General features: G+C 39.2%; 1 protein-coding gene across 1 annotated transcript; it reads left to right on the top strand.

The window, feature by feature from the left end:
• Positions 1–9,563: 9,563 nt before the first annotated feature.
• LOC125262902 (olfactory receptor 1M1-like) lies at positions 9,564–12,038 on the top strand. The gene has a single exon (XM_048181746.1). It carries the CDS (start codon positions 9,797–9,799, stop codon positions 10,793–10,795), a length of 999 nt encoding a protein of 332 aa, XP_048037703.1. The 5' UTR covers positions 9,564–9,796; the 3' UTR covers positions 10,796–12,038.
• Positions 12,039–13,937: the final 1,899 nt, after the last annotated feature.

The following is a 13,937-nucleotide window of genomic DNA, read 5'->3' as shown; positions in this document are numbered from 1 at the left end:
ACCACTTCCTTCCACTGTAGAAAAATGAAGCCAAAATATCCCAGAAATGGTCATTGCCAATTAAGTTAAATGGAACTTAATGGAACGGAAGGCGGTCTGGCGGAACCTCGATATTTATCTTCATAACTTGTTTAAATGTGGATATTTTTTACACAAATGCATCGTTTCACTTCAGAAGGCCTTTATTAACCCCCGAGCCGTGTGGAGCACATATATATATGATGGATGGATGTGGATGGAAGCACTTTCTTCAGCTCATACTAGTGACCCCCATTCACTGCAATTATAAAGCTGGATGCGTCAGGTTATTTATTAATATTTATTTGATTATGTTCATCAGAAAGAAGAAAGTCAAATACACCTAGGATGGCTTGAGGGTGAGTAATGCTTGGGCTAATTTTCATTTGAAAGTGAACTAATCCTTTCAGCTCATACTCATTGATCCCTATCACTGCCATTATAAAGTTCAGATGCATCAGGATATTTATTAATATTTCTGCAATTATGTTCATCAGAAAGAAGAAATTATGCTATTTTCTTCTGAGACTAAAATTTCTGACTCTAACTCCTCCTAGAGCTTTAACTCTACAAACTCCAAACTCGGCTCAGACCTTCAAACTGTTCTGACTTAGTGTGCTATATCTTTTCTAACTGATTCAACTTACGGTTTTCCTAAAAATGACTATTAAAGCTCGGAAAAATCCCATAGACTTTCATTGACGGAATGTTCAAATGAGCCAAGACTTTCAAACTCCAACTGTCAAAATTCAAATTTAAACTACGGAAGCCCATTAGATCAGCATATTAGAATGATTTCTGAAGGATCATTTGACACTGAAGACTGGAGTAATGATGCTGAAAATTTGATGATGCTGGAATAAATTACTTTGTGAAATATATTCAAATAGAAAACAGTTATTTTAAATTGTAATAATATTTCACAATATTACTGTTTTTTACTGTATTTTTAATTAAATAAATTTAGCCTTGGTGAGCAGACGAAACTTCTTTTAAAAACATTAAAAATCTTAGTGGTTCCAAACTTTTGGACTGTACTGTGTATATATATATATATATATATATATATATATATATATATATATATATATATATATATGCATGTATATATTATAGACATATATCATGCTCTATGGTCACACTGATGGCTGGGCCCATAGTGATTATTTCTGTCGGTTTGATAATGAGAGGATCTTTTAGGCTTAAAAGAACCCTAGATTCTATCCTTTTTCATGTGTATTTAAAAAAAAAAAAAAAAAAGAGTATTAGGAATCTTTGGTCCTTGAGACGCAGGAAGATGAGATGGGTCTATATTTTATGTTTTTAAAATAAGACCTTGTTTTCCTGTATCTGAGCATGTATATAAATAGGGAGGCTGGTCCATCTCAAGCTGAGGCTCTGAGACAGGGCCAGAGGTCCAGTATGGCTGCTCGGGTGCCTCCTCCTTTTGGAACAAGGCGCAGAGACGGCTGGACTCGAGAAGGAAGAAGCAGGTTTTGAAGGAGGTGATTGATCACATACACCAGTAGCGTCCATAATCGATTCCCTCTCGTTGAGAGGGCGACTTTACATCTGCCCTCGCCCCTTCTTCCTCCGCCTCCTGAGTTTTTGGTTTCATTTAACATACTCAGGTGCTTCTTTAACAGTCAGGCTGATGGCTGGGCCTTTGATAATAATTTTCTAAAGGCCCGCCTTCTGGCTTGATAGTGTAAGAGGCTCTTTTAGGCTTTAAAGAACCATAGATTCCATCCTTCCTTGGTAAAAAAAAAAGGGAAGGAGGAGTCTTTGGTCTTCGAGCCACAGAAAAGTGAGCTGGGTCTATATTTATATGTCTGAAATATGTTGATCTTGTGTTCCTGTATAGTTTTTCCTGAGTATTTAATCGGAAAAAATAAGAGGGGTTTTTGGGCAAACTGAAGTTTGATAGGTTGGCTAGAACAATATATTGTACAGGCCACAAAATGGCTTAGTCACCTGTTGTTTAGAGTAGCTGTTTGCTAGAGCAGTTTGAGTTAACACTCGTCACTTCGGTTAGTATCTACGTTTAGGTTGGCCTTAATTGGCTGCCTGACATTGTTTGCTTGTTCAGCTTCGCTTTATCTCATCTTATCTATGGAGATTCAGGGGTGAAGCCCAGGCGTTGCTATGCATGTGGCCCCGTAGGCCCACAGCTTAGTGGCTCAGGCTAGGACTAGGTTTAGGTGTTTATTGTTATAAACCACCCTTTGTATTACTATGTCTTGTTAGGTTGTATAGTTCCTAGTTCTGGCCTCCTCCTGAAGGAGTTGTTAGGCCGTATGCCCATTTTCCCCCTTGTTTATGTAGGTGCAAATGGCTGAGGTTAACAGCTAAGGTAGCAGGCTGTTATTAGTCTCCCTGGTGCTGTTTCTCAGGTGGTAGGCCCTTATCTTTGCATAGATCTAGCGTAGCGTCAGTTCTGGCAGGTCACGTCAGTCAAGCTGCATCAGCTGACTCCCAGGTGACTTGCGTCTACCTATAGGAATACGACGCCTATTACGGCATCTATATATAAGCTCCTCAGTATTATCAGCAGCTATTGCATTTCTCAGGAGCAAATTAAATGGCGAATTCGACAGGCAAACAGCATCATCTCACTAGGAATTGTGCAATCGGGAATTTAGCGAGAGGGATTTGTGGAATTCACCTCTCATTCACCGCATTGAATAAGCCGACTGATTGGAAATGACTGAGTTAAGGTTAGCATTGCTTCTCGCATCACTGCAATTAGACATGGACTGGCAGTTCAGATGGTCTGCACTCCCCGCATGAAGAAGCGTTTCAAGACAAGATCAAACATCCACGTTACAGCCGGCTATTTCACTCTCCTTCATCTCTGAATGTTTCCACGAAGCTAAGCTAAGTTCTTTTAACGCTCATTATTTTTAATGCTCATTGTTTTAAAGCTAACTCATGATGTTGTTAAAGCTATCACTGTTGCTTAGGCTTCTAGTCCTTCTCAGTAAAAATGTTTTTGCAAAGCTTTTGCGATCGTATTTGGCGATGTGCGTTACTTATCTGTTGTCATTGGCAACCGGCTCGATCGCTGCACACGCTGGTCGGGGCGCTTTCATTTGTATAGCAACATACACGCTGGTCGGATCGCCGTGTTTAGCGCTATACATCGCAGATTCAAGCAGCTTTGCAGTAGAGACAGAAAAAACTAAGATTCATGGTGCAAACGGCTTTTCTGTTGTGGCGCAGCACATAGTAAACATCGTTTTTCTTAAAGCTATAGTGCCATTGGAAACGCTCGTTCTTAAAGGTCTTGTTGCTATTTAGAACAAGCTGTTCTTAAGGCTATCTAGCTGCTATGGAAGGCAAATATTTAATTAAAAAAAAAAAAAAAAATGTGCTTGTTACCGAAGCTGTAGTGTCATTGCTGCATACTATAAGCACATACTGTGGTAAGTTTATTCAGGTACATGCTTAAGCTGTTGTCTTAGACTTATGCTCTTTATGATATCCGATCATATCGCAACATTCTGTGATAAGTGAACAAATGTCTGTGGCTTGAAAACTTATCAGAGTATTGTAACATGCTTTTCTTTAAATACACAGAGGTGTCTTATTCAACCCTAACAATGTCGAAACTTGATGGTCCTGTAAGGAGTGTGATATCATGGGAGTCGCCATCTTCTCTTCTGTAGCCAAAGGAATCAGCCCGACTGGAGCAGAAATCGTGCTCATGATGAGGAAGAACTGCATTTCATTTCTTAGCTGCACACTGCATCTACTCCAAGCTATTGCTGCGGGTGTATGCTTCCCCAACCTGACTACCACTAGTTTAATACTAGTCTGTGATTTACAACATGCTTGTTGTAACAGATTGCTGCAGCTAGGGGTGTAAGCCTTCCCCAATAAGAAAGAGAGAAAAAAAAAAAATAAAAAAATAAAAAATAATAATAATAATTTTATATTAGGCCATGGGTGTATGCTTCCCCGACTAGATTGCTGCTAACGGTGTAAGCATATGATATTTAAAATCGCTAGCTAAATGCGCTACAACATGCTTGTTGTATCAGATTTGCTGCTGCTACGGGTGTAAGCTTCTCCCATTTATTAAAAAAAAAAAAAAAAAAAAAAAGCTAGGCTCATGGCTCATTTTAAGGAAAAATGGCATTCAGATTTTCGCACTCAGTTTGTGTTGGGGAATATCAGCATATGGTTTGTTTTGGGGGTTTATTGCTGCTCTCCCTGCTCTTATCCATGCTAGGCTGCATGGATGCGCAGGGAGTTCTTGCCCAGAACAGAACCATACCGCCAATACAAACTCTATGCATTATCTATCATATTTGACGATAGTGGTCCTGACAGAAATCTAGCGTAGCGTCAGTTCTGGCAGGTCACGTCAGTCAAGCTGCATCAGCTGACTCCCAGGTGACTTGCGTCTACCTATAGGAATACGACGCCTATTACGGCATCTATAAATAAGCTCCTCAGTATTATCAGCAGCTATTGCATTTCTCAGGAGCAAATTACCCTCCTCCATCCCCAGCTCCTCCTCTCTTCAGTCAGGATTGGCCTTTTTTTCCCCTGAATCAGACTAATTCTCGAAATATGTGTACGTTAAATCATGACATTTAATGATATCTGCATGTTGGTCCTGTTCTGTTTACCCTAGGGGGTTTATTGCTGCTCTCCCTGCTCTTATCCATGCTAGGCTGCATGGATGCGCAGGGAGTTCTTGCCCAGAACAGAACCATACCGCCAATACAAACTCTATGCATTATCTATCATATTTGACGATAGTGGTCCTGACAGAAATAAGTTTATGCAGTGCATGCTAGACCCCACTTTCTAGAACTTTAATCATGCTATGATTTTGTTCCCCTGAGCCCCTTGAATTTCATTCAAGTTTGAGCTACGGTGCTACCTTTTAAGCTTCCGTCCTCTAGGGCTCAGTACAGATCTATAAGTTCTGTTTGGTGAAAACATTTATCCTTTTTAATGGATGGCATGTATTTAGAAAGCATTCGTTTGCTTTGGATTCTAAGCTTTTGCCCTACATGTATGTGAGCTTTACTCTAGTGCTGCCACAGGTTAGCACCTGTTCTCATAATAGTAGACTGTTGTTAGCCTCTATTTAAGGACGTGGTGTTTTTGTACGCCCCAGTTAGGGTTTATGAGTTTCACTGAGTGCATCACCTGTTGGATTGCACAGTCAGGTTGAGTGTAGAGAGTCTTACTTTTAGTTTGATCTCTGTTAGCTCCCACTATGTGATCATTGCCACAGCAGCTATATTACATATAACTGTAGAAGTTGTTGGCTCTTTGTTGTTTAGTCTCCTTCTAGTTGCAGCTTATGTTCTCGGGCGCTGTTGGTGTATGGTCATGAGTTTTGCTCACGTACGTTAGCACTGCAACAGGTTTATGCTCATGTCTGTTTGAGGTTGTAGGCCTTGTAGGCCTCCCTTAGACCATGTTAGTATTTCATTGTACCCTGTAATTATGTGAGTTATGGTACATTGCCTGTTGGAATGTGTAGACTTAGCTCAGTTGTGTTAAGCTAGTTACCCACAACTGTTTGACCATGTGTGACTCATCACCATGAATGGGTTGTGATTGCCACTAGCTGACGCCACGTGTTTACAAGTCGTAGTCCTGTGTATCATGTTGGACTTCAGTTGTGTACTCCTTTCACTTTCGAGAGTAAAAGGTGCTTTTACTGAGTATGCCTCTTTACTGTGGCTTGCCTCTCAGGGTGAGCTCTTGTATTAAACCGTTCTGTTGTTCGGTTTTTCTGCATTTGCTTCCTTGAGCATGGTCTCTCCTTTAGCTCTAGTTGAGCAAAATAGTTACGTCGTTAGTAACCTGGTTTTATTTTGCTCCTAGAACTTTAGTGGCCACTAGCTGGTGCCACGTGTGACAGATCTTTGGGACATGCTGGCATTTTGTTGTGCTATGCTGCTGGTTGGCCAGGGCTCCCAGCTGACTTATTAACCTCCTTGGTAGGCCAGTTATTTGTCCCGCCTGGGGCTTGAGAACACTGCCACGAGCTGATGCCACGTGTCTGGCTGAGGTTCCTTAGCGCGTGTTGGCGTATGTTGTACTCCTCTCGCTTTAGAGAGTAAAAAGGTACTTTTACCGATTGCACTGCTCGTTGGATTGTGTTGGATGGACTGTTTTGTGGGCACTCACAGTTACTAAGCTTTGTGGTCGTTCTTGCTCCCAGCAAGTTAATTTTTCAGGTGTGCGGCCTTGTAGGCCGCCCTTGGAATACCACTATGTGATTGAGTATTCTGGTGTGATATATTAGCCTGGATGCCAGCCGAACTTAGCCCCGCCCACAACATTTTTAGGTCGGGAAGTTCGGTCTGGACTCGATCCGTAGAGGAGTAATTATGCCCGAACAGAAAATGTTCGGACCAATCACATTGTCAGGGCGATGATTGACAGATTATCACCAGAAACGTAATCAGCCACGTCATCAAAGAGCGCTTGGGTTGAATTAGTGAAAGAACCACGAACCAAGTGAAAGAAGCAACCGATATGGGCATCACGGAGATCCAACTCGGCGTGCCTGACGAGGTAGACATAACCAGCGGTCGTTGCCAGCTCCTTCTATATACGTTATTATTAAAAGCATTGATATTTATGGTTAGTGCGTCTCTCAGAGAACGCGCCTGATGCACGTGAGGTGAGCGCGCTCGCGCAGCTCTGTGTTCACATCGAACGCATCTAAATGCGCGTCTAGATGTCCTTCGGCGCGAATCGGCCGTTGACGCGCGAATGGCCTCTTTCCGGCCTCCATGATTATGTGCCTACAGTATGGTCTGTCTGTTAGGTGAGCTCTGTACTCCCCCTTTGGGTTGTTTGTGTAATTGTGCTTAGCTTCCTAAGCTGATCATTGGTTGTAGACTTCTATGAAGTCTCCCGTTGAGATCAGCCCCAGGCTGGTTTGTGCTCCCCTGTATCAGGGTTCCCTAGCGCACAGCCTCCTCAGTGCATATAGTCAGGAGCTGAGTAGATCCTAGGATGAGCGGATTATACTCCCCTCAATATAAGAATTTATAGGACTCAGCTGAGTTCTGCTCTCCAGGATGCCCATCTCGTTGGTTTGAGTTGCTTAATGCTCTTTCACAGTCACTCTTACTTGCTCTCTTCTCTGAAGAATGTTTTATTGAGATTCTGTATTCAGTCATTCTGTCCTTCGTCAGACCAGGTCGGCCTCCCTGGTGGCAATGGGGGTTGACTTCGTTCCCCTCTAGTGACTGGCCACATTCCCTTTAAGGAACCACTTTTCCTCGGAAATGTTGGTTCCAGAAGCTCTGAGCAGCCTTGGTAGGCTTTCTGTGGGAAGCCTCTTTTAGGCTCAGCTTGGGCTGTTGGCCGTAGGGAACGCTGTCACTGACAGCCTTGCGTGACCCGAGGGTGAGTTGTTGGTTTCCAGTTCGGTTTTTAAATGCCCTTCCCTCGCTAACTTCACTCGGTCTCGTTGACTCGGATGTACGTCATTGCTTACGTTGCACGAGTGTCCACTTCTGGCGGAACCTTTGTATGGGCTGAACTGGAACGTCCTAAGCCCTTGATCACTTGGAATCCGCAATGGAGCTGATTTATTATTTATTTTTTCCCCTTACAAAATTGTTTAATACAGCATTCTATATGTATATATGTGTGTTTTAAATGTTTAAAAAGTAATTAATATATCATATTATCATATAGTTGTTTGTGGTGGGGTAAATTAAACGCGATATGCGGTGACGTCACAATCGTGTTGCATTGTGGGTTATGGAGTGTACATATGAAGTAGACTCGCTCCCTCGGTCAAAATCGAGGGAGCGAGGGTCTGTCCATATAAACTTCCCTCGTCCACTTCACGAAGTGGAACGCACTTCAAAATGGCGGCAGGGATTCCCCCGAGGGGAAGTGTTTAGGGAAGTTCGCGAGTGCGTGTCTAAAACTGGAGTGGAATGCAGCCTAGTTCCCTGTTCTCAGGGAACTATGGTTACATACATAACCTGAGACATTGTATATGCTTCTAACACCTCTCACAGACAAATACTTTGATACCTGAGAGGAAAAAAAAAGTTTTCTAAACTGTGGAACAGTTGCTTTACTCCTGCCACTTCTTGCTTCACAGTCCTATAGCTCATCCTGGGTCGACATTTCATTCAGTAGTGTTGGGCAGTTTTGATTTATATGCTGTTTAATATTTGATGATCGTGTTATTTTAAACAATTTTCTATCCCCCTTTTTTTGCTTCTTCTTCACCTGTGTTTTGATCAGAGATTCTGTACTAGAAGAAGTATAATAATGCACCCTACCATGTAACAGTGAGGTCAAAACATGGATAACTGGAATATTCAGTCAATGGCGGGGAAAGAGTAAAGTAGATTTGAAGTAAATTTCAAGTGGACTAGCCTAGACAAAAATGCAGATACTCAGAATTTCTGTTTTCTTTATAAATATTTTCAAACAAAGTAAGTTTATAAGATATATAAGATACAAATATATAAGTTTATAAAATATGTAAACCTATATAAAAATGTATATTTAATAGGCTACTCAATCAAAAGAGTAAACACAACTACAAGCCAAGTATACTTAGAATACTTAATTACATTTTTAAGTATATCTCGATCAAAAGATTAAGTGCAAGTATAGACCATATACTAAGACTTTTCTGTCAGTAAGTCTAGTATACTTAAATGCAATTTTAAGTATATTTATGAGAAGTACATAAAAAGTATGTCAGCAGCTCCTGTGGCAGGTTGAACTTCCTCAGCTGATGAAGGAAGCACAACCTCTGCTGGGCACATTTGACAGTTTTATCATTATTTGCAAATTTTATGAATACATGCGGGTATTGATGATGAAAACTCTTGATTACTCTCGTCTGTGCACTGTGCATGAAGAAAGTCCACAAGAACTTAAATGCATCTAAGCACCTATAAACATAATGTTTGCTGCCAGGTGCCTGTGTTTTTCATGTGTTTAGAATTGTTTATCCTGAGTACACAGCGCACATATGATGGTTTTATCATTATTTACAAATTTTATGAATACACGCGAGTATTTCCATTTATCTGTAATTATTTATCTTGGTTGTTGAGGTTCACAGAGCATAAGCGAGCACATGGGCATCAAACAGACTGATTCACAAGTTTGTTTGCCTATATAATCTTTAAGCTATTAAGGTTAAATATATTTTATTGCTGTGAGCAGCTACTTATATGCTCATGGAGTTAGTTAGCACAACAATGTTGATTAAAATATTCCTTTTAATGAAATATTTGTTGTTGAACCTTGCATTTAGTTTGAAGATCAGTTAATTGAAATCTTAGCACAATAAGGCCTATGTAAGAAGAAATTTGGTTGTGGGGGCGTTAATTGGGGCATTAATTGGAAGTGAAGAAAAAAAGAGGAGGTTTCTGGACAGTGGCACTGTTGCTTTACTCCTGCCCCTTCTTGCTCAAGTCTATAGGGAGAAGCGTCGCTCTATCAACTAAAGTCCCAAGATCAAGGCAATGATCTATTATAAATGTGTCTGATAGCTGGTAGAATAATGAGACTCTCGCAGCTTAGTAAAAGGTTGAGTTTAAACCATATGTTTCTTCTCTTTTCTCTCTAAACCTTTTACTACAATGAGCAATTACTTTTTTAATATTAGTTCAATATGGTTATATCAAAGAACATACAAACATTTTTGTCCACTGTGACTTAAAATGAAATAATTATTTGAATATTCTGTTATAATGTGCATTTCTATAACAGTTCTTTATCACAGGTCACAAAAAGCCAGACAGCAGCTATCATGAGCTCCACGCAGTCAAACTCCTCTGCAAATGTGACCTTTGTTCGTCCTGCAACATTTTTCATCAAAGGCTTTTCTAATGTCCCACATGTGAAATACTACTATGTGTTCTTGTCTTTGGTGTATGTTGTGACTGTTTTAGGGAACTCATTTATCATGTGTATCATTTATTTGGCCCGCAGACTTCATACAGCCAAATACATTGTGGTTTTCCATCTGGCCCTTATTGATCTGTGTGAAAGCTCGGCTTTGATTCCATATGACATTGTCACATTTTTGTTTGACCTCCATGTCATTTCATATGAAGCGTGCTTGGCAAATTTGTTTTTTGTGTATTATTTCATGATTCTACATTCTTTGACTCTACTTGTCTTGGGTTATGACAGACTGGTTGCTATTTGTTTTCCTCTACGGTATCATGCCATTATAACCAAAACAGCCATGTTTCTGATTATAGGTATTATGTGGATTTTTTCTGCGATATATTTTTCTGTATTTGTAGGTTTGGTGAATAGAATCTCTTTTTGTGGATCGAATGTGATTGATAGTTATTTTTGTGATTATGGCATTATCTATAGAGCTTGTAATGATAATTCTATAAATATTCTGATGTTAAAACTTACCTTTGGTCTCATGGTTTGCACACCGCTGATACTGATCATAATCTCATATTTATGCATTTCTCAGGCTTTGCTTAAGATTGCTCATGGTGCTGAACGGATCAAAGCCATGAAAACTTGCACCTCACACCTCATGTTGGTGGCAGTTGGTTACATCCCATTTTCAAGCAATGTTATTGCATCCTTAACAACACTAAATCCGAACACCCAGACAATTACACTTTCCTTGACTCAGATATCACTACCTATGCTGAATCCCATCATATACGCTCTAATGACAGAGGAGGTAATGCAATCCATTAAAGAACTCTATAAACGAAGGAAGGTGAACACTACAAAGAGAATGACATTTAGTCGGAGGAATTCAAAACAAAAATGACAGGTTTGGACCTAATGAGCTGTGATTATTTAACAAATATCTAATTTAACAGAGTTGACTGTTTTTGAATGTTTTGGATGTTGTAAAATCTGTTTTGTAAACAGGCCAAATATGTTTAAAACCTCTGGGCTGAAATCAAGCTGTTTTTTTATTGGTTCCTTTGTTTGAAAACAACATATAAAGAAATTCAGTAATAAAGCCTTGAAAATATTATGAACATTTTCATACTGTGATTAAGCTTAACATCTTAAGCTTATTTTATTTTATTTTTTTCATTACATTTGCTTTAAATAGAACAAAAGTTTTTAAAAAATGCTTCTGCATCATCTTGTGAACAGACATATTCACACCAGAATATATTGATGTCTTGAATGAATCATTAGCTGGCATTTGCTTTGTGATTGTGACAGTTTCTAAATATTCAGGGGATCAACATTTTTTTTTTTGCTGAGAATGATCCCAGATGATGTAATGCAAGCATGCATTTTAGTTTTCTTTTTACAATACAGTCAATAACTACAAAATACACTATACACTATTCCTACAGAATACAATACACTATACACTATACACGATAGTACCCAGACAGTATTATGCCATATAATAGCATATATCTATAAATCATATATTGTAAAAAAAGACTGATGACGTGTCACCACTTCCTTCCACTGTAGAAAAATCAAGCCAAAATATCCCAGAAATGGTCATTGCCAATTATGTTAAATGGAACTTGAATCTGTGCAGTAGTGATCCTGAGGTGGAGCAGTCATTTTAAGGTCCTGCCCATACTCCCGCTCCCGCAGACTCAATCGCAAGCACAGCTGTCAATCATGATGTTACACTACATGTTTATAGCATCAAATAACTTACCAAAAACAAACCTATTGGAAAAGCGAACCCTTGAACATATGTCAGCGTGATAATAACTACCTGATTGACAGAAACAATAATAATTTGATAATGTAAGTGTAACTGGATTTTTTAGTTTGGCTCGAGATCACATTTCATTCGATGACCTATACTGCAGCCAGCCACCAGGGGACGATCAAAATGTTTTGGCTTCACTTTTCAGGATGTGTGCGGCAGAGGTGGGAGGAAGGCTGTGTCCGAAAACTGGGAAATGCTGCCTTCTGAGGACACATTTCTAGGTAGTAAGGCATCAAGGCACGTCCGAATCCAATGTTAGCTTCACTTCCTGTCTCATGAGATACCTTCCTCAGATCGATTTTTGAAGGAAGCATGGATGTATTCTTAGCTACCTTTGATATCCCACAATCCTGTGCTTTCCATTCTGTGACAGTTGAGCTAGAAAAATAAAGATGGCGTCTGAAAGTTGCGTTTGCTGCTCAGTTTGTGTATAAATGTACGATTTTGACCAACATATTTCAATTTTGATATCATTTCTATCGAGAAATTACTACTGTAGTAATTAATTATTTGTTTAGTTCTCACCAAAGCTCGCTCTATATTGCTGTAGATCATTAAACTGTTACGCTGCCTCAGAAGTCTGTCTGAAATCAGTTTCGTGAGGTGCCTTCATGTACAAACGCTACCGTACACGTCATTCTCTTATAAGACAATGAGGCAGCAAGACAGCTACCCAGGTTTTCGGACGCAGCCTAAGTCACACATGTGCAAGTCACCAAGTCAATTTTTGTTAGAATCAAGCAAGTCAAGTCAAGTCACTGCTTTATGTCAAGCAGTTCAAGTCAAGTCGTAGCTTGGGTCAAACAAGGCACTGGCAAGTCATACAAATGTTTGATGATTTAACTGAATTTCTATTAAAATAAGTTAAAACTACAGTACATAGTACACTACATGGACTATGGGAGTTTTATTTGCAACAACAAAAAAAGCAATATGCATTTCTACTCAAAAGGTGTCCACACAGCTGAGCTGTCAATACAATAAAAATCTAAAAATAAAAAATAAATAAATGAATGTGTGTGTATGAGTAAAAAGTGTATTGTTTGCATGTGCATGGGGTCCCACTTTATATTAAGTGGCCTTAACTACTAAGTACTTATATCAAAAAATAAGTACAATGTACTAATTGGGTTCATATTGAATTGCAAAACACTTTTGCTGCTATTGAGGTGTGATACGGGTAAGGTTAGGGAAAGCTTTGGTGGTATGGGTAGGTTTAAGGGTAGGGGTAAGGGTTAAGGGATGGGTCAACTGTGTAATTATAAATGTAATTACAGAAATTAATTACAGATGTAATTACATGCAGGTGTTTTTAAGATATAAGTACAATGTAAAAACATGTATGTACACAATAAGTGCATTGTATCAAATTATTAATTTAAATGTAAGTACATAGTAGTTAAGGCCACTTAATATAAAGTGGGTCCGTGCATGGTTGGGTTCTCAAGCCTGTATGCTTTTTTTCTTTGTGTGTGTGTGTGTGTGTGTACAATATATTCATGCGCATCCGCATAAACTATCCAAAGGCTAACACTGAACAACAATTACTAGACATTGCACACATACTAAGTGCTATTGCAAAAAAAACCCTGACATTTCCTTATAAACAGTGAATAACCATTTACAATGGATTGCACTTGCAAAAAAATTAAATGTGATAATTTTCTCTGTTACCTTTGTTCTTCAATGACAGACAGCATTGGTTGCTGTCACTTTAAGATCTGTTGCACATGACACGGATCTCACGCATGTCCCACTTTCTCACAGTTATTTACTTTCATTTAAGACTTCATTTAACTCATTCAAGGCTGCTCTAATGAGGATACTCGACAAAACAGACATTTTTGGCATTATGTGTTATTGTTCGTACAAGCGTGACATTCAGACGTGTGTCTTTCTGTGCGTCGTGTGTGTGACAGGACATTCAAAGACAGCGCATTCTCTTTTTCTCTTTTGGTGTGCTTAAATGGTTTAAAACTTGATCATATTTGTAATGCTAGCCAAAGGATGACAGAAAAAAACGGATGTGACTCGAGTCCCCCACCTCTGATGTAAGGCACACTCGCTATAAACCAGCACAATAAACAACAAATATCTCTGTATTTAAAAAAAAAAAAATAATTGTTACCACTTGTAGTACACTATTGGTTCAAATGTACTATAAGTAGTATCTAAATACATTTTTTAAATAGAGATAGTATATTAAAAACACATT

This window comes from Megalobrama amblycephala, linkage group LG2 (assembly GCF_018812025.1).
Source record: "Megalobrama amblycephala isolate DHTTF-2021 linkage group LG2, ASM1881202v1, whole genome shotgun sequence".
NCBI classification, from domain to species: Eukaryota; Metazoa; Chordata; class Actinopteri; order Cypriniformes; family Xenocyprididae; genus Megalobrama; species Megalobrama amblycephala.
Note: the sequence above shows the minus strand (reverse complement) of the source record. Positions and strands in the feature narration are given on the sequence as shown.